General features: G+C 43.3%; 1 protein-coding gene across 6 annotated transcripts in view; it reads left to right on the top strand.

Annotated features, from left to right (window-relative positions):
- The window catches only part of LOC140483656 (plexin-B1-like), a 255,061-nt gene that overhangs the window by 179,942 nt on the left and 53,321 nt on the right, over positions 1–21,798 (top strand). For all 6 annotated transcript variants that reach the window (XM_072582003.1, XM_072582000.1, XM_072582005.1 and 3 more), the window contains 9 exons: positions 1,416–2,321; positions 3,512–3,640; positions 9,004–9,126; positions 10,011–10,104; positions 13,532–13,698; positions 14,628–14,779; positions 16,831–16,936; positions 17,672–17,808; positions 19,264–19,437. In XM_072582003.1, coding sequence (XP_072438104.1) covers positions 1,416–2,321; positions 3,512–3,640; positions 9,004–9,126; positions 10,011–10,104; positions 13,532–13,698; positions 14,628–14,779; positions 16,831–16,936; positions 17,672–17,808; positions 19,264–19,437 — 1,988 coding nt within the window. The remainder of the gene's footprint in view (positions 1–1,415; positions 2,322–3,511; positions 3,641–9,003; positions 9,127–10,010; positions 10,105–13,531; positions 13,699–14,627; positions 14,780–16,830; positions 16,937–17,671; positions 17,809–19,263; positions 19,438–21,798) is intronic.

Here is a 21,798-nt window from a genome sequence, read left to right as displayed (position 1 = left end):
TTTGTAACTGTAACCATCTTCAAAGTGTACACCCCACCCCTTTCAAAGCCTTGAAAGGCTCTTCCTATTAGTGGGTTTGTAAACACTCTACAGTGATGTACTTGCAGCGTACTGATGCTTTTACTATTTCTGTCACATTACTGTGTGGAACATCAAAGGTACATTAGCGCTCCAGATGTCTGATTGAGCAGTTCAGATGGTGCAGCTTAATTCCTAAACAGCTCTCAGCCCAACAGTTTGGACTTTTTTGAGGTAACTTGAATGCCATGGCCCTCTTGGAGTTTTCAAGTATATTGAAAGAACTCATTTGGCAAGCATTTCACTCCTTTATTTTTGAGCACACAGCATCCTAGTAGAATGAAGTATTACCAATGTTTGGATACAATATCAGAACAAAAATAAGGTACCACAGTTCACATCAATGACCAAGCTCCTTCAAAAGAGCAAAAACACAACATTAACTCTTCCACAGACATTAACTGGTGTCTCAGAAGGTAGCAGGATCAGACATAAATTTATAATGGGTAAAATTGAAGCATTCTTAAAGAATGCAGCTTGCAATAGTGGACCACAAGGGGGTTATAAGGAAGGTATGAAGGAGGCTGTAAAGGGAAAATTGAGAATAAGTTGATACATGGAAGGTTTTCATTAGCAGGGAAAGAACACGTGAAATTCTTGTGGTAATTTACCTCCTTTTCTCCAAGTATGATGTTAGAATGCACGCATTTACCTCATAGGCAATTCTTTCCTGCAAAGCTGCATCTCAAAAAGCAAATCAATCACTTTCTTGGGTGAACTGCTTTCATGTTAAATACATCTGGCCTTGAATTTATGAGCTATTCTCTATATTGAAGGAACTGTTCGCCAAAACTAAGACCACCAGGGCAGAGTTCCTTGAAGTCCAGTGACTCTCTGAATAGGATCAGTTAAAAGTTAATTTTGCTTTCAAGAGTCACTCAGAAAGGAAATGACATCACCTCGCACACCTCTCCCGAGTGTTTCTAGGAAACTATGAAGTGTCCATGCTTCACCCCATCCATGCCAATGTAGAGTGTAGCACTACTCACTCACTATCTTTCTAAATTCAAAGTACTTTTTCAAATTATAATTTGTAAAACTGCTGGAAAATGTGGCTGATAAACATTTCAGCTTCAAACGCCTTAGTTAGGCCTGAACCAAAGCGTACAGTTCCTTTAAAGAGATTTTGCAAAGAATGGCCTCGCTGCAATAATTCAATGTGATTTTGAGAAAAAATACATTTCTGTTTTAAAATTGATTCCAAATCAAAAATAATGAATTATTTTCTGTCTCTTGCTGTCCTCCTTCCCATTATCTGTGCATCTCCTTCCATTCCAATTTTTTTCCATCCTTTCTATCTATCCTGATTGATTTAAATGGTGATCCTTCCCTGGCAGTTTGTACGACCCTACGTGGTACCGCCTACCCTTGCTACCAAGCCGCTTCGTGTCGACACTACTGTGCTTCCAACCACCACCCGCCTCACCACCACAGCTCTCACAACAGGAGCTACAACCATTCCTTCCATATTGCTCCACACACATACCATGCTGACTACCAGAACTATGACCACTACCACATTGCCGACCACTGTGCCCTTCTCTGCTGTGGTGCTGACCAATGCCACAGCCGATCCGACTAGCCAGTCAACCACTGCGCCCACCATGCCAGCTCCAACGACAGTGCCCACCACCCCGGACCTCACACCTGCTCCAACCACACAACGGACTGCAGCCAGTCCGTCCTCAGGGGCTACTACTGTGGCTGAGAGCAGTACCCCGAATGCGACCACAACCGAGGGGGCAGCACCTACCCCCGGCCCATCAGGGGAGGTCTTGACCACGGTCACGTCTGTGTCACCACCCACTACACTCGAAGCTCTGTTGGAAACTAGCCCACTCACGACGGTTACCCCTCCAACCATTGATGCCGCCATTACAACCGCATCAGCCTCTCCTTTCAACAGGACAGACGGTGCCACCCCCACCGTTGCCACGACTGCCCCTGCCGCCGATCCCACGGAGCCCCCTATCACTCGATTGGCTGTGCCAACTGACCCCCGACCTGACCACCTGACCGCCCTGCCCACTGTTTGGCCTGTAAAGGACGTTGGTGAGTGGAAGGAGCCAGATGCTTGGGTAGACCCTGTGCAGGTTGAGAACGACACAGCCGTCTTCTCGGCTGCTGCTGCGCTGCTATCAGGTGACGGAGATGTTGAGAACCCTTCTCCTGCCTTTCTCCACCTGCTTGACACTGAGGTCGACTACCACTTTGATCCTGACTCTCCATCTTTCTCCGTACAGGTAAGTTTGAGTTTGTTTCTTTGTGACCAACTTTTTGAGTTGAGCTGGATCACTCAACTCATTCCTGGAGCGAAGGGCTTGTCTTATGAAGAAAGGTGTATCTTTACCTTTTAACTATTTACATTTATTTACTGGAATTTTGAAGAGTGGGAGGTGATATTATTGAAGCACATAAAATGCTGGGTAGGATACTGGATAGAGTGTAGACCAGGAGGATGTCGTGGAGACTAAAGCCAACGGCCACAGTTTCAGAAGTAATGGTCTCCATTTTAAGACAGAGATAAGGAGCAATTCCTCGCAAAGAGCATGTGGAATATCCCAGGAGATAGTAAAGGCTGTGTCTTCAAGGCTGAGTGAAGTGGATTTTTGAAAGACGTGGGAGTCAAGAGTTAAGGTGTGTGAATGGAAAAGTGGAGCTGAGATGACAGCTGGATTAGTTCAATCTTATTGAATGGTGAAGCATTGGCTTGAAGGGTCAAATGGCTTCCTGTTACCCTTAAGTCCTTTGTTGTAGCAGGTCACCAGTGTCTGTGCTGGTTCTACATTGTCCCATAGCCTCATTGTCAACTAAAAATTGATGATACGTTTATGTCTTGACACAGTTATAAGACCTCAATCCTATTTTCTTCATGTTTTCAAAATTACTAATGCCTTGTGACATCACGGCCAGCTGTAAGCCACCTATTATGTCACTGTTTTGTTGTTAAAAAGTATTGAACAGTACAGGGTTGAAAATGTGCCAAGTTATAGTGAGTGGGAGGGAAAGCAAAAATGCTTCAGACAAACTCATTGCTCTAAAGAATGGTTTGTTTGTCAAAGTACTTTGGTCGATTCTTCAGCGTTATGAAACTGAAGTACCACCCACTTTCAGATCAAAAAGCTAAACCCTACGGAAACATTGCCAGAAAGTTATCGATAAGGCAAATTCTCTCCACTGCCATTAATTATTTGCAATCGTATTTCAAATAAATATTGGCTTTTGCCTGATAAACTGGTTAGTTTAACTTGTAACAAAACCTTGAGTTTGCCATTTAAATTTTATTATTTGATGATAACTTAAAATGTTCCACGGGATTTGTTTCTATCATTAGGAATATTGTTAATGATTTAATATTTACACAGTTGGTTGGTGTTGGTTTCCCTTGTGTTTGTTTCTGTTTGCTGAGCCTCTCTCTATGCTCTTTGTACAGAACCACGAAGGGATAGTTAAGGGTCCTGCAGACTGTCCCTGTGTCAATAACATTCAAGGATCACCCCTTCTGCCTGTCAACACAGAGAGGAAAATAACACTGGTGGGACAAAACTTGCACTTCTTCCAGGTCAGCATGTCTTCGATTGCAACCAGTAATGTGAACTAAAGGCAGGATATACAGTGCTGCTCTGTCCGTATCGAACAGGATGGTGAGGGAGGGCGGCACTTTGAGCTGGTTTGGAATGGGAAAGGCTTTATAACGTTGTTCAAAATGAAGAGGTAACGGTCATGGGTCATGTTAAACATTGATTTACAAAGGAGCTTTTATCGTTGTGTTACCAAAACATCCTCCTCCAGCTATGAAACTTTGTACTTATTATTCACCTCTCCCTTTGTTTAGGTGTAATTATTACTCAGTTTTGAAGTAAGTTCGCGACTTGAAATCACAGCTTACTGTTTCTCCTCTTGGATTCTGTGCAAGTCTAACCATTTCTGTGGGATATCTTGCTCCCATTTGGATTATTTTCTTCCCCTCTCAACGGTTAGCGTAAATGGTGAAAGCCAAGGTGGCATTTGCTGCACAGCCTGTTTCTCAAGGATTAGTGCAATTGCAAACGTGCAGGCGATCTGTCTGAGATCATGTTGCACGGTCGTACGCTGTGGGGTGGTGGTGGTGCAGGTGGCCCATTAGTCAGGTCCTCAAAGAAAACAAGCAGTAGAATTGGACCAGAGCAACACCAGTATGCTATGGTATTTGGTACTGGCACCAGTAGCATTGGTCAGTACACCAGTGTTACTGCTGGTCCTGAATATTGGTCATTGCACCATTGATACTGGTTATGATGTAAGTCTGCAACGAAAGTATTGTTATGTCGGTTATTGCTCTAACACATTCTCCATGTTTTCCTGGGGTGCTATAAAAGGTCTGTATGGGTGCAGGTTGTATCTGGTAATATTGATTTCATCACTCATTTAAGAATCTATAAACTTTTTAAAAAATCACACAATACCACGTTGTAGTCCAACAGGTTTATTTGGAAGCACCATGTTTTGCAGCGCCGCTCCTTCATCAGGGGGTTGTGGAGGAGCGGTGCCCTGAAAGCCAGTGCTTCCAATTAAACCTGTTGGACTATAACCTGGTGTTGTGTGGTTTTTAACTTTGTACACCCCAGCCTAACACCGGCATCTCCAAATCATAATTTTTTTTTAATATACATTATTGTAAGGCATTATCAAAGGAATGTGCACCACCTACAAAGACAATTAATGTGAAATGTAGGGGAAACAATTGACATTCTCCAATGCCCCTCTCTTCCCCCTCCTGCCCCCCACTCCCCATTCCAAGGACACCCATCCACTGCTATGCATGGCTTACGTGCTTGAGTTTGCATTTCTGGGTCTGTTACTTTCTTTAAAGAATATTAACTGTGACCTGATGGAATGGAACTTAAACAGAGATTTGCAACATCTGTGTCATGCTCGCCTTGATTGTCCTTCCTTAGCCACTGCAAATGCTGTTCTGGGAATCACGGTGTGTGACAGTGTCTAGATGTTGTGGTCAGTTGGAGATGCTTACCACTGACTCTGTGAAACATTCTCCCTTGGTCACGAGGTAAAGTGTGATCCTGCTCCCTCAGCAGCAGCATCACAGTTTTGGAAAAGGTCGAGCAGTGAGGGACTTCAACGGTGAAGCCAAGACTACTTCAGATGTCATCACTTCCAAGACGTATACTTGGATGTCCAAGGGCTTTTTCCAACCTCTCGGAATTTCTCAGTTGATGGTGACACGATTTTTATTACAGCTTACCTCTCCCCTGCCCCCCAACCCAGCCCCGCCCCATGCACCACTCACTGGTTTCACCATCCAACTCTGCATCCCTTTGCACATCCACGCTGTGACCTCCAGTCCCCATACTCCAGCAGCCCTCAGCTCCCCTCCTTATTGCCAGCCCAGACCCCTTCAGCTTTCCTAACACCATTCGTGATCCCTGATCCTCCCTTCCCCAGCACTGCTCCCTTGTCCTCCCCAGCACTCCTCCCCTCCCCTTCCCGCTCCTGTGCCCTCCCCTCTCCTGCTCCCTTCCCTTCTCAGCACTCCTCTCCTCCCCTGCTCCCTTCCACTCTCCTGCATTTCTCCCCTTCCCTCCCTTCCCCTCCCCTGCTCCTGGCTTATCTACCATTTGCCCCCACCTCCTAGATCCTACCCTCTCCCTTTACCCATGCCTCTTCCCCTCACCCTGCCCTGCTCTCTCCAATCACCCTGACATTTCAACCTTCGACTCCCTCTCCTGATCCAGCCCCCTTACAAACTCCCTTCCCCACCCCACCCCTCATCGCTCTGTCTTCCTACCTAGTTCAGACACGTCAGCATTGCCCAACACTTCACTATTCCCCTCGCCCCCAAACACGTCCTGTAGCATATCTGCTATTTCCAAGAGGTGGGGGTGGGGGGGGGGGGGGGGGGGGGCGGGAAACACAGACCCAGAGACGAGAGAATACTTTTAATGCTGCATAGGAACATTCCAATCTGTAAAATTAAATGTAGGTAAAAGTGGTGTATCTGTTTGGAAATCAGCCCAAGTTCTGGGATACCAGTTTCAAGATTGCAGGCTGAGAGATTGCCTGGAGGCATATTGTTTCTGGAAACTCAAGAGCATGAGTCCTTGATACCATTTGATTCATTTAGATTGGCAGCCTTATACCAAAGAGTACCAACTGATAAGTTATTTCTGCCCGCGAACATCCTTACATGAAACTGCCTTGAATTTATTAGAATTCGGATGTGAGAGAATAAAGAGCCAAGCTTCAGCACATTACAAAGCAGTCGTTTCTGTTTACAATCTGTTCTCTGCTAACTGTAGTGCAAAACATCTTCACATATACATTGCAGTTTCATTAATATGTTTGTACTGCCTGATAGACACGTCTGACAGAATGGATAAAGGGTGTAAGACTAAATATAGTTTCCAATTGTTGCAAAGTCGAAAGGACGTATGTTCACTTTAAGATAGAACGTGTTTTCTGAATTTTAAAGTAAATTTAAAGGACAGCCACACAGCTGCATAAATACAGAACAGCTAAGAGACAGGCAGCAAATGGCTGTTAAATGGGGACCTGAGTTTTGGTTGCTCAATAAATGAACCAATTAATTTAAATTATGTCCAGGATACTAAAACCCAATTGAGTTTGAATTTATTGTATTGACAATATCGGACCAATGACAGGGTACAATGTTGGGGGGTATAAAGAGCCAGGGCATTTTGCAAATTGGTCAGAACAACTGCCACCGAACAACAGCGCAACTGCCGTAGAGCCGGAGAGCGAACTGCCCATCTAACACACTCCTCAAAGAAATAAGAAGGCACTCTGTATCAAAAGGTACCTTTCCTGTTTAAAACAAAATAATAAGAAGTAACAAGATGACCCAGGGAAATCAGTAGATGGGAGACTGAAGACAGAGAAGACAGAGACTGTGTGGAGTTGAGATTAAGTTAATGTAATGTTTAATAATTGTATTGTTTTTATAGAGTTGGGGTCAGATAGTAATTAGTTAAGAAAAAAAGAGGCTAGGATTTGTTTCATGTTCTGTTAGGAAAATATTTTTCTTTAAATAATGGAAATTGGGAGTTCTGTTTCACTCCCTTACACTTTTAACAGATTACGAGATGAGGCGAGCTTTTCTGGATGCTTGGTTTTAATTAACAGAGGGGTTCGGGACTCTGCATTGTAACATAGTATTCACTTGTCATCTTTGTGAGGCGAATTTAGTAGAGAACTTAGGGTTGAGGTACATAATTCTTTGAAAGTTGTGTCACACGTAGACAGGGTGGTTAAGAAACTCTTTAACACACTTGCTTTCACTGCTCAAACCTTTGAGGAAAGGACTTGTGATGTCATGTTGAGGACATTAGTGAGGCCTCTTTTGGTGATGCCTCTTTTGGAGTGCTGTATGCAGTTCTGGTTGTCCTGTTATGGGAAGGATATTAAACTGGAGAGGGTTCAGAAAAGATTTACCATGATGTTACCAGGAATGAAGGGTTAAATATAAAAATAGACTGGAAAGGTTGGGACTCTTTCCTCTGGACCGTAGGAGGTTGAGGGGTGACATCATAGAGGTTTATAAAATCATGAGGGTGAGGCATAGGTAAGGTGAATGGCAAGGGTCTTTTCCCTAGGGTAGGGACTTCAAAACTAGGGGGACATAGTTTTACAGTGAGAGGAGAAAGATTACTTAAAAAGTACACGAGGGAAATGAACTTCCAGAGGAAGTGGTGGATGCAGGTATAGTTAGAATGTTTAACGTACCTTTTGATAAGTTCATGATTCGGAAAGCTTTAGAGGGACGTGCAGGCAGGTGGGACTAGTTTAGTTTGGAAAACTTGGTTGGCATGGACTGGTTGGACCAAAGGGTACATTTCCATGCTGTGTGACTATAACGGAATGGTGTAGCTTACTTTTTGGAATGAAAACTTTCAGGATACAATGCTCCATTAGCTTTTTTTTTAAAAGAATTCTGCTTCGCAAAATTGTTTCAATCTGTGCAACGAAACAATTTGACATGACACAGCGATGTTTGCGGTTTGTTGTTGGAAACTGCAGAGGGGCAGGGACTAAAACAAAACCTGGCAATGTTTGGTATTTCCCTGGTGTTTCCATCAGACCATTACAAGATTTGGAACGAACAAAAGTAGGTTGCATTTTGCTTCCGTCTATTTGAAATGATGAAATGAAGGGAGAGGGCATTAGGAGGTGGGGAAATAAGTGGGATGTAGTCAGAATAAAGCTGAGTGACATTGTTGGTCTGATGCAGTAGAATAAAATATCACACCCAGACCAAAGCCACCAGTACATATGGACTATACCTTGGGAGTGTGCAATCTGTGCACTTTTAGTAAACTGGGAATATAACCTGGAAGCTGATGTCTGTGTACCAGTCCATCTGTATACATATGACGAATAAGGGTATTGTATACTCTGAGAGTGAGGGGCCTTTAACATTGATTGTCTCTGGAATCTCATTCTGGGAGCCTTGCATATAGTCGCTGGCTCCTTCCTTTCCCTGTTTTTAAATCCTTTAATCCCCAGTTGAAACTTGGGTCATTGAGTCTGCCACCAGAACATGCGAAAGGATTTAAAAGCTTATACACCAGGACTTGGCTCCTGGATTCTGGAATCTGAATTGAAAGGACCTTTATGAAAGAGTCTTTGGTTTATTTGTGAGGTAACTTTGTGCAATGCTGTGGATCCTTCTGGTTTAAAATAGAAATGCAGAAGGGGGTGCGAGGAATTCCTCAGTCTGCCATGTACAGCTAAACTGTAAACACGAGATGTGTTTCTCATTTTGATGCAGTTCACACAGAGGAGTCCTTACTGTTAGACTTCTGCAACTGTTATAAGTGTACTCCTTGTTTGGTCTAATAAGATTGCTCACATTTCTGATTCAGCTAGGCAGTGCCTCCTTAACCTCTTGTATTTCTGCTCCCTTGGCAGGACCCTGAAGGGGATTATGAATGTGTCTTTGTTATCGAGAATCAGACAGTGGTGGTGGAGGCAATTGTTGAAGGGGACATTAATGATCCCACGTTTTACTCGATTACTTGTCAGGTGCACCAGGTAAGGAGCAAGAGATGGTTGCAGAGCCCCGGGAGATGGTCACGGGAGAGTTGGTTGGCCAAATGAGCTTTCAGACCCACCGCCACTGTTGAAGTGTCTTCTTAAACCACAGGCATGTTTCCATAGGAACAGGGTCCAATTTTCTGATATGGAGTAAACCTTCCACTCGAACACATCTAACTCGCACTCTTCAAACCAAACCTTCCAGAAAGAATGTTTAAGGATCACCATGACAACGATGGAGAGGCTTTGTTAGACTTAAACTAGATGAACCACTTCTACCCATCAGCACAGTCTTGGTAAACACTAGTAAATGTTGCTTGTCCAGGTAGAATCCCCTATGGTGGTGATGGAGGAGGGTGGGTGAGACAGTGTCAGTCTGTGCAAGGCATTGGTGTACATGGTTACCCAGAGTGGGGAGGACCCTGCTGTAATTTAAAGTATAATTCAGAAGTTCACTAATTCACATTGTTAACTCAGGAAGCAATTGCTTTCAATAGCAGACGTGACCAACTCTGACAAGCTATTGAAAGAAAATTGGATTAAATTCAATTTTAACGGTAAATAAGGGAACATACAATCAAGACAACAAAGCGCATTTATTCCTTTGTGCCCTTGAAGGGGAAAGAGCAGTGGAGCAAGGGCATCTACATTGTAGACTGTGTTCTCCCTGTAGGCCCAAGCTACAAGCCAGGAGCACAGAGCTCACACTTATATTGTCTGGACACTTGGAGCAAAAGTCTTTTCCATTTTACATCTCTTGAGTCCAACCGTGAGCCACACACATACGCAAGCAAAAGGAAGCAGATTTGACTTTTAAATTAGATTCAGGATTAGATACTTCTCATCTTTGGTTTGTCAACCTCCTATTTTTGTCACTACAGTTTACCTATGCCACATTACAGCAAGAGTATAATGCAACAGTGTATGTCCAACGGCGGCCCAATTACAGAGTGGACAGTGGACATAATTTGCATAGTAAGTATTTTCATGCCTTTCCTGAAAAAAAGAAAGAAAATGGAACTATTTCCTCAACAGCTTCTCGTTTGACACTGCCAGTATGCCAACATCTTTGTACACAGTGTAATGTTCATCGTTTATGTTTCTGACATTTATCACTGTTATTAGCATGGTTGACTGATACTGATGAGCTACGTTGATGGTCCTTGTGCTGTGATGGTTTATGCGCGTGTGTTGCAGTTTGCTACGATGTTGATGCAAATGACTTTGAATATTTACTGCAATAATTAAGGCAACAGCAATGTAATTTTCACATGCGAAGTTTACACCAGGAATGCACTTATGGCATCAAAAGTAGCTCACTTGACCTGAACATATTATCCTTCAGAACAACAGAAATCAAAATCCATTAGCAACTTCTGCCCCTGCAACCCTCCTATCCCTTTATTTTCTCTCATGAGGACATTTTTAAATCCATTCTCGGATGTGAGCATTACTAGCTAATTTGGTATGGTGTCAGGGTCTTGATTGTAAAATGTGCCCGATGTACATAATTGTTATACATGTTTGTCCACACCATTTCGGGGAGAAATCAGTATTTTTTAAAAATAATTTGCTCATTTATTATGGACATAGGAAATATGATGATGCCATCTTGAGTTAATTTATTTTTTACCCTTTTGAACTTGTTTGCTCTGCAAGATCAGCATCTCAGTTTCCGCTTGGGGATCCCACAGCCTTCAAGACTCAGTATCAAGTTCAGTAATTAGAGGCCCTGAGCATCTTTCCTGTCCTTTACCCAGCCCCATACTCCAGGCCCTCTCACAACATGGGCTGCTTTCAGCACCGGCAAGCAACCCGTTTACACCTGCTTGCTGTCCCAATTATCATTTTCACTGGCTTAGATTCAACCACCTCTTTGTGTGTGTGACTTTCTTTCCCTCCCTCTGGGCTCTGACGCCGTCTATTCTGTAACTCCATCCTCTCCTCCCTACCTCCGTTATCAGAATTTCAACTTTCCCTCGCTACCTTACCCCTGAAGAAAGGTCGCTGGACCTGAAACATGAACTCTGTTTCTCTCCACAGTTGCTGCCAGACCCGCTGAGTTTCTTCAGCGATTTCTGTTTTTATCTTATTCTGGTTCTTTTGTTTGCACGTGCACATGTCTGATATATTACCATTTCATCTTTACAAAGGTTCCATTTCCTAGTTTAAACTCTCCTCCTCACCCCACAGCTACACTTTACCGCTATTATGCAAAGCAAAGCAGTCACATACGGTACAATATGGTATTTTTCTAAATGGGGTGGAGTTTTTAAGGTGCGTCCAAGAGAGTTTTTTGTGCCAGTACATAGATATTGCACCTAAGAATGGGGCAGTGCTGGTCCTAATCCTAGGTAGTGAGGTTTCAGTGGGTAAGCATTCTGGAGGTAATGACCATAACTCTAAAGTTTCAAAGCCATTGTGGGAAGGGGTAAGGGTAGTGCAAAAACTAAGGATCTAAATTGGGGTTCTGTATCATTAGACAGGGTTCGGCAAACGTAGACTGGAAGCCTACGTTTGAAAGTGGGAGTCTTTCAAAAGTAGTATGTGAGAATTCCGGACTGGCATATTCCTCGAGGCAGGATAAGGAAACAAAGGGACCTTGGTGTACACGTCCCTGAGGTGTCAGCATATGTGGATAGGGTGGTGAAGAAGGCAAACATAAAGCTTGCCTTCATTAGCCAGAGCGTAGAATATAGGGGCAAGGAAGTCTTGTTACAACTTTATAAAACATTGTTTAAGCTACAGATGAGTTTCTGTGTGCTGTTTCTGATCATCATACTATTTGAAGGATGCATGAGAAGGTGCAGAAGAAATTCACCTGGATGTTGCCTGGGATGAGAAGTCCCAGTTGTGAGGAGACACTGAATAGAGTGGGTTTGTTTTCCTTGGAGCAGAGAAGGCCAAGGTGGGGAGGGGGGGGGTTGGGGGTGGAATCTATTTGAGGTGTACAAAATTTCAAGAGGCAGGGACAAGAGAGAGAAGAGCTATTGGTGTTGGGTCCACTTTTGTTTGCCTTTTATATAAAGGATGAGAACTTAGAAGGCATGGTAAGTAATTGTGCAGACAACACCAAAATTGATGGCATAGTCAACAGTGAAGGTTATCTACGATTACAAAGGACTCGTGATCAATTGAGCTGAGGAGCAGCAGATGCGGTTTAATTTGGATTAATGTGAGGTGTCGCATTTTGCTAAAACAGGGGCAAGATTTATCCAGTTAATAGTAGGGCACTGGGTAGTGTTGTAGAACAGAGAGATCAAGGGGATCATGCACACAGTTCTTTGAAAGTTATATCACAGGTAGACAGGGTGGTTAAGAAGGCATTCAGCATGTTTGCCTTCATGGCTCAAGCTATTGAAGATAGGAGTTAGGATGTTAGGTCAAGGTTGTACAGGAAGTGGTGAGGCTGCTTTTAGAGTATTGAGTGTAAGGGCAGGCTGGGACTTTTTTCACTGGAGCATAGAAGGTTGAGGGGAGGTATATAAACTCATGAGGGGCATAGAGAAGGTGAATAGCAAAAGTCTTTTCCCTAGATTTCAACACTAGGGACTATGTTTTTAAGATGAGAGGAGAAAAATGTAAAAGAGACCAGAGGGCAACTTTTTCTCACACAGGATGGTTTGTATGTGGAATGAACTGCTAGAGAAAGTGGTAGATGCGGATACAGTTATAACATTTAAAAGACATTTGGACAGGTACATGAACAGGGAAAGGCTTAGAGGGATATGGGCCAAATGCAGGCAAGTGGTCAAACCTGGTCAGCACGGGTCTGTTTCGGTGCTGTATGACCGTGACTAAGAGGGCACATGAGTGAGTGATTTAAAGGGAATTTTAGAAAATAGTTTTTCACCAAGAGGATGGTAGAAATATAGAACATGCTGCCTGATAAGGTGAAGGAGACAGGTACTCTTGCAACATGTAACGAGCGCCTGGAGAAGCATTTAAATGCTAGGGCATAACAGGCTGTGGACCAAGTGCAGGTAAAGAGGATGAGTGTTGTTTGTTGGTTGGTTGGCATAGATGTAGAGGGCCGAAGGGCCTGTTTCTATGCTGTATGACTGACTGTGGTTAAATTTGGTTAAGTTAAAACAGCCATGCTAAATTGAGTGGAATTTGCTAACTTTGTTTATATTCCCCCAAACCTGTAGATCCGTGGGGCCCATGACTAATCTGTGCACAGTCAGAAATTTCACTTTTCTTTCCATTTTGAATGAAATAACTTGTATTTAAGCAGTATCTGTCACAATGCGCTGATGTCCTAGAAAGTTCTGTTGTGTATTTTTGAAATGTAGTCGTAGCTGTACTGTAAGACCTAGAAATGGGTCCAAGTTGGAGCTCTCTGAGTCTTGGAAAAGATCTGTGAGAAAATTATTAATGCTCTCTCGTTGCTTCTGTACAGTTACCCTGTATAACTGTTCTGTGGATCGAACAGACTGCAGCCGCTGTCAGACAGCAGAAACTAAGTACACTTGTGTGTGGTGTGGGGGAGGGAAGCCCAGCTGTGTGTACGAAAAGTCCTGTGTGGATGGAGTGGAACAGACCTGTCCAGCCCCCTTCATTCACTCGGTGAGTTACCATGCAGGTTTTAAAAAAAAAAAACCAGGGCAACAGAAAAGTACCCAAAACTAGATGGTGTACCTTTTGATTCAGTTGAGCAGTGCATGGCCGATGAGGCCCACGCTGCTCACAGCACATCACCCTGTTGGAAGGGAAGGTAGTAGTGTTTCAGTAGCAGACTGATGGCAGTGCTGTACCTCAAGTCCCAAATCCTGCATGGGTGAAAATTGGATTCCACCTGTGACAATGCTAACCCTTTTAACAAGGTTATTTTGTCTTTGTTTTTTATTTCAAGAGGGGTTGTAAAGGCAGTGGTGCTGAAATGGCTAGCAGAAACTGCCTAAGTCAACAATCGGGGAGGCCTTTAGGTTTTTTAAAAACAGTTGTACACTTCGGACTCAACTACAGTGCTGGTAAAGCAGATTTATTCAGTGTATCACAATGTGGTATTTTTGCGGTTATCATTAATAATCCCACCATTTTATTCCAGATTTATCGATTTAAGTGAATTTGTATTCCCTTGGCTGCCACAGTGGGATCTGAACTCCTATCTCTGAAGCATTACTGCACATTTCTTGACTACCAATCCAGTAACATTACCTCTCTGCTACCAAATATCTGCTGCATGATCAGCTCAAAGCTGATTTCTTTAAACAATTGAATGTCACGGTGAAACTTGTTGTTCAGGATCAAATTAGTAATGTTCTTTTGGATGAATAAGCAGACTTTTTCTAAACTTGGCAAAAGGTGAAGAGAAAATAAAACACAAACCTATCATTCGTTTTATCCCCATTTTTGCAAAATTGAATTCTGAAAAACCTACACTTTGCATCTGTTTTTGGTGTCTTCCCCCATTTGAAAGATTATTCACCATTCCTACTGCGTTCCCCAGTGCTGTTACACTTGCAGCTGTTAACATGGATTATTCTCATTCCCAGATTGACCCAACATCAGGGCTGCAGGAAGGTGGGACCATGGTCACCATCACGGGCTCAAACCTAGGCCAGCGATTCGAGGACATCCAGAACATGGTGACGGTGGCTGGGATCCCGTGTCGTGCAGATCCTCTGAAGTACGAGGTCTCCACTAGGTCAGTCACTTAAAGATTGCCAGCCGCCATTACACGCATGAACAGTGAGCTCTGGCACAATTCCACAGACTTCCCACTTCATAAGAATCTCTTGCAACTAACTATTCAGCCATGTTACCCTCCTATCAATGCACAGAATCTTGTCTTGGATTCATGCCATTCGCTGGAGGCTGTGGTGCATCCTAGACCTTCCACTCTGCTATTGAAGTGCCATACAAATCCCCTTCCACTGAAATGGCATTGCTCTGGACATAGCCCAGAGTAACACCAGAATTTAAACATTCCTGGCTCAGAACGTGACCTAATGGGTGTAGAAATGTGGAAAAGATTTGAGCATGTAGATTTTGTCGAAGGTTTTAGAGCCCATAATACTTACCCTCCAGTGCCTCTGTGCTGTGCCTTTCTAAGAAAGGTGGTTTGTTTGCCTGAATGTGGTCCCCAGAGTGCCATCCAAAATGCTGCAAAGCTTTGAACGGTTGTTTGAGAAGAAAAGATTAAGAGCAAATTTGATATTTATGTTTAAAGTTGCAAAGCATTTAGGAAGAGTACATTGACCCTTCAGCCATTGGAAACAATGTCAAAATGGGCACAGGAATGGTGATTACCAAATTAGCCAGCTGCACCGTGTGGAAAAGATTGTTTACCAAGTGAGTGGTTAGGGTTTGGAATGCACTGTGTGATAAATTGGTCATTACAAATCTCAGAGTAAATATCCAAATGGGACAACACATCTATCTTGGGACAGGCTAAGCAAAGACATGCCAGGGAATTCCTAGAGGCTTGGCACTCCAACCACAACGCCATAAACAAACACATAGATCCAGATACTATCTATCAACCCCTCAGAAAACGAACAGGAAATGACATCACCACAAACCCCAGGAACCCCATCCAGGACAAACATATAAATAGAAAGCAGGAGACAACAGCTTCGCTTCACTTGGAGGTTGCCACTGATGAGGTTATCTAGCCAGGTAATGAAATGTCTGGATATCAAACCTACAGCTCAGTGAGCAAACCTACACCCTAAACCTCAACCTGAGCTACAAACCTTCACAAACCTTGCATATCCAAATGTAGTTGGGGAAGTGCTTTAAAGAGAAGAAACGTGGAAAGGAATTGGACTAATGCATTTGTTGTTTGGAAGTGCGCTTGGAAGGATATTATCAAATTGAAGAGGCAGCAGAAAAGACTTGCCCTGTTCAGTGTTATTTTTTTGATTCATAGAGCTGTAGAGTCATACAGCACAGGAACAGACCCTTTGGTCCAACTTGTCCTTGCCAACCAAGCTTCCCAAACTAAACAATAACTGCACTTAGTCCATATCCTTTCCCATTCATGTACCTGTCCAAATGTCTTTTAAATTTATAACTGTACCTGCATCTACCACTTCCTCTGGTGGTTCATTCCACAGACATACCACCCTGTGAATGAAATAACTGCCCCTCAAATCCCTTTTAAATCTTTCTCCTTTCACCTTAAAAATTGGAGCAGGAGAATCGATGCTCCGGACATAAGCCGTTCATCAGGAAGCCTTTCCTGATGAAGGGCTTATGCCCGAAACATTGATATTCCTGCTCCTCGGTGCTGCCAGACCTGCTGTGCTTTTCCTGCACCACACTCTCGACTCTGATCTCCAGCATCTGCAGTCCTCACTTTCTCCTAGCAAGTTTGAGTAGCTGAACGGCCCAATCCTGCATTGTGGTTATGTTGTAGACAGTGCAGTAGTGCCAGATTTCAGAGTATTAATGCATTAGTACCTTCATTTGGAAGGAAGGTTTTTTGACTCCAAATACTCAGCCACAGAAGTCACCGCTTTCGCAGACTTTTGTAGCTGTGAAAAGTCAGCTGATTGCTTGGTCAGTTTCACCCAGATCTGGATCTATTTCACAAGTCGTTAACTGTGAAATCACTGAAACTGTGATGGTGATAGTTGAATAATATAATGCGATTATGCAGTTAAAAGTACTTTTCGGTTGTGTACATTAGACTTGGTTGGTGTTCAGCAGAGTGACGTTTTGCAGCTAATGCTGTTGGGTTTTCTCCTGTAGGATTGTGTGCTACACAGCAGCCAGTAATGAGCAAGTATCAGGCCAGGTCACAGTTGAAGTGGTAAATGGAGGAAGCAGCAGCTCTGCACAGCCCTTTACTTATCAGGTCAGTATGAAGTGGATTTAATCATGTTTTAATTTCAGCTTTCTCTTTTTTAAAAAAAAAAGTAGATTCCTGGAATTTCCTGTCGTTTCTGAAACAGGAGAATATTTGGAATGGGAGTAGCAGGTTTTTTTTTAATGGTTTGTTGTGTACTTGGAAGCCTGTGGTTAAAGCACCAGCCTTGAGGAATCTGTGGCTAACACCCAGTGTTTACCTGGCTCTATGCACAGTCTCAGAGGAAACCTTGACTGACGGGTCTAGCAGATAGAACAGCAACTTGGGGAAGAGCCATGGATACAAGCCCAACTGGTACAGATCTGGGCGGAGAAGGAGCAATTAATGCAAAACTGCCTGAGCATATTTTGTTTTAACTTAGTAAGGATCAGATTGAGGGAACCCAGACTGAATCAGAATCTGCTGCTTGTACATATTTCAGCTTCTTGTGATGGATTTGATGTTTGTTGACCTGCATTAATGTGAAACAGTTGATGAGCTCTTGTGTTTCATTGGCAATATCCCTATCTCTGACACAGGAGAACCAGGTTCAAGTCCCATCTACTCCAGAGGTGTGTTATAGCATCTCTGGGCCACTTGGTTGAAAGGAAAATTCAGACTGCAACAATTGTGATTGTAGGTTGTAGCTGTGAAAAGTCAGCTGATTGCTTGGTCAGTTTTACCCAGGTCAGGATCTATTTCACAAGTTGTTAAGCTGCACCATGTTGCTACTTATTCCTGCAGAACCCAGTGCTGAACTCTATTTCACCATCACGTGGCCCAAAAGCTGGAGGAACACATCTTACCCTCAATGGCGTCAATTTGTTGACTGGCAGACCAAGTGATGTTCGGGTATTCGTTGGTGACCTTCCCTGTCTTATGTAAGTGTATTTATTTTTGAGAAGAGCTGGGAATCTTTCAGAACTTTGACACAAGGAAAATGCTAAATTAGCTCAATGTGCCATACTGTTGAGTGAAAAGTTGCCAGTTAGAAGCCGTTACTGCTCCTGATCTTGACCATACTGTCAAGGGGACGTACTGAGGAGAGACTTTGGGTGCCTTTTCTTGGGAGGGAGACATCCAGCCGAATTGCCAATTTAAACACCTTCACTAAGTTTGGTTTATAATGCCAAAGTGAAGATTGGAATGGGGCAAGGGGATATTCTCAGAGAATAGAAGGTACAGTGCTGCAACACCGATTTTTGCCTAAGAATATCAGGATCAATGGGGACAATTGTGTTGTTGATGAAAGAGCTTTCCTTCCCACCTCTCCTGTTTTATTGGTGGTCACTGCTCGTCAGGATTAAATCTGTGATAGCTTTATTCTCATGTACTCATATGAGTACAGTGAAAAGTTTACAAGTCGCCACTTACGGCACTATGTTCAGATACAAAGTTACCTGGGTACAGATTCTTAAGTACAAATTTTTCGGAAAGTAACATTAGCCAAATGAAGAACTAAAATGTCCAGCATTTCAGACCTTCATGCTATCTGAAGAATGAAAATACGCAGAGGCTGGTGTGTGTATGGAACAAGCTGCCAGAGGAAATGGTAGAGGCTGGTACAATTAACACATTTAAAAGACATCCGGATGGGTTTATGAATAGGAAGGGTTTAGAGGGATATGGGCCAAGTGCTGGTAAGTGGGACGAGATTAATTAGAGATATCTGGTTGGTATGGATATGTTGGACTGAAGGGTCTGTTTCATTGCTGTACATCTCTTTAGGGTTAAATCGGAAAAATAAAGAAATTAAAAGTTCAGAATAACAGTCTTTCCAATGCAGTCCATGCCGGCACCTAGCCTCCAGATACCTCCAGGCTTCACATCGAGGCTGGGAGTGGTACTGAGGCTGGTGCCACATCCATGGGACTGTATTTTTGATTTGCCAGTTTTGCCAACACCTAATCTCTGTTTATTGCACCTTTGATGGCCATACAGCTGATCACGTTTCCATTCTCAGTTGATCACCCCCATTTGGATTTTCTAGCAACAATCAGTGGATACTGATCAGGAGTAGGAGCCCCGTGGTTTTCTATTCCCTAATCCAGTGCGTGGAGGCCAATTGCAGTGCCCTACAGAGTACTGCTTCTGGCTCCGCTGAGCTTGAGACCTTCTTGGTTTGTGAGACTCGGTACTGAACTGAGGGCTATGTCAGTGGCTCTGGTCATTTTACTTAAATTCTGCGCAATTCTGAGGTCGCTTGTTGGCTTTTTAGTGCGATCACATAAAATGGGACCTGTACAAATTAATAACTAGCTTTCTTCTTTGTAACACAAGGTAGATACAGGTGACAATTTTAGCCAGAATTTTAATTGTGTTTTACCCCTGGGCAGTTCTGACATTGAGGATCACCGAGTCCAGTGTCTCACTGCACCAAGCAACCAGACAGATGAGCTGCCTATCACAGTCAAGTATGGTGATATTCCAAAGAGATTGAGCAATGTCTTCTACAGCTACACAGAAAATCCAAACATCACCAGTGTGCGTCCAGACAAGAGCTTCTTAGGGTAAGATGAGTTTTGTTCGATAGGAATGGGTGGCTTGAAATATTATCTTGATGCGCTGTATATGGACTTGATTATATATGGACTTCAGTAAGGTATTCAGCAAGGTTCCCCATGGGAGACTGGTTAGCAAGGTTAGATCACATGGAATATGGAGAGAACTAGCCATTTGGATACCGAACTGGCTCAAAGGTAAAAGACAGAGGGTGGTGCTGGAGGGTTGCTTTTCGGAGGACTGTGACTAGCGGTGTGCTGGTTCCACTGCTTTTATCATTTATATGAAAGACTTGGATGTGAACACAGGAGGAGTGGTTATTAAGTTTGCAGATGATACCAAAATTGGAGGTGTAGTGGACAGCGAAGAGTGCAACGGGATCTTGATCAGATGAGCCAATGGGCCGAGGTGTAGCAGATGGAGTCTAATTTAGATTAATGTGAGGTGCTGCATATTTGAAACACAAATCAGGGCAGGACTTATACACTTAATGGTAAGGTCCTGGGGAGTGTTGTTGAACAAGGAGACCTAGAAGTGCCCATTCATGTTTTCTTGAAAGTGAATTTGCAATTAGACAAGATAGTGAAAAAAGCGTTTGGTATGCTTTCCTTTATTGGTCAGAGCTTTGATTCGGAGGTCATGATCTGGACGTACAGGACGTTGGTTAGGCCACTTTTCAAATACTGTGTGCCATTCTGGTCTCCCTGCTATAGGAAGGATATTGTGAAACTTGAAAGGGTTCAGATTTACAAGTATGTTACCAGGGTTGGAGGGTTTAGCTATATGGAGAGGCTGAATAGGCTGGGGCTATTTTCTCTGGAGCATCCGAGGCTGAGGGGTGATCTTGTAGAAGTTCATAAAATCATGAGGGGCAACATCGAGGGCCGAAGGGCCTGTACTGCGCTGTATTTCTCTATGCTCTATGGTTAGGATAAATCGACAAGGTCTTTTCTCTGGGTGGGGGAGTCCAGAATTAGAGGGCATAGGTTGAGTGTGAGAGGGGAAAAATATAAAAGGGCCCTAAGTGGCAACCTTTTCAGACAGAAGGTGGTGTGTGTATGGAATGAGCTGCCAGAGAAAGTGGTGGAGGCTGGTACAATTACAACATTTATAAGGCATCTGGATGGGTATATGAATAGGAAAGGTTTAGGGGGGTATGGATCAAATGCTGACAAATGGGATTAGATTTAGGATATTCTGGCAGCGTGGAGGAGTAGGACCAAAGGGTCTGTTTCCATGCTGCACACATCTGTGACTATGTGAAGCCTGTACCCAGTGGAATATAGGAGAATGACAGGTGACCTTATTGAAACCCATTTGATCCTTTGAGGCCTTGACAGAGTGGATGCTAAAAGATTATTTACTCTTGTGAGAGAGCTTAGGACCAGAGAGCAAAATCTCTGAAAAAGTGAATGCCCATTTAAAACAAATGAGGAGGAATCTCTTCTCTGAGTGCTGTGAATCTGTGGAATTAGGCTGATACGTTTAGTGATTAAGGGAATCAAGAGTTATGGGGACAAGGCAGAAAATTAGAGTAAAGGATTATCAGGTCAGCACAAAATCATTGGGGAAAAAAGTCAAAGCAGCGGCACGTTTAAAAGGGAGAGGAGCAAACAAGGGCAGCATATGGTCAGTGAAGGAGAGAGAGAGAGAGAAAGAAACCCACGCTGCTAAGTGACACAGCAGTGAACCTGCGCAGTTACTGCCTTTGCTGTTGAATTCATGTATCGCTGGACATTGGAGTGCGGCTAGGAAAATGACAAAGAGTGAAATTCAGAACTGATTTTGGAGGAACCTTTTTGGGAGAGGTCACAGCACAGAAACGGATACGTGAATAGTTTAAGTGTGGCCTTGCCGTAAGTCTGCAGTAGTGAGTAGAGGGTGTTCTTTCTTGATTATATATTTTATTGAAATGTGTCTCTTTATTAAAGTCAAGAATGTAAGCTGTAAGTATTGTTAGCCTAGAGCAGTGTTTTGTAGAGGAATAAGGCAGTGCTATTTTCTGGGGCTGCAGGTTGGAAAAAGCAAAAATGGCCCTCCGTGGAGTGCTTTTCTTGTCAGATGTGAGAGTTTAGGGAGAGTTTACATATTACAGAGGAATATATCTGCAATTAATGCTGTTAGTTGCAAATTCTATCAGATCGAATGGATCGGTTGGAGCGACAGTTAGAGGCAATGAGGAATTTACAAGAGTAAGGGTATGTGATGGATGGCAGTTATAGGAAGAGAGAAAAGTCGCGGATACAGTCACATAGATGGGTTAACTCCAAGAAAGGTAAGAGAGGTAGGCAGGTAGTGCAGGACTCTTCTGTGGCTATCTCCATTTCAAACAAGTATGATGTTTTGGAAAATGTAGAGGGTAATGGATT

Source organism: Chiloscyllium punctatum, chromosome 12, assembly GCF_047496795.1.
Source record: "Chiloscyllium punctatum isolate Juve2018m chromosome 12, sChiPun1.3, whole genome shotgun sequence".
NCBI classification, from domain to species: domain Eukaryota; kingdom Metazoa; phylum Chordata; class Chondrichthyes; order Orectolobiformes; family Hemiscylliidae; genus Chiloscyllium; species Chiloscyllium punctatum.
The sequence above is the reverse complement of the archived record's forward strand: the minus strand, read 5'-3'. Positions and strand labels throughout refer to the sequence as shown.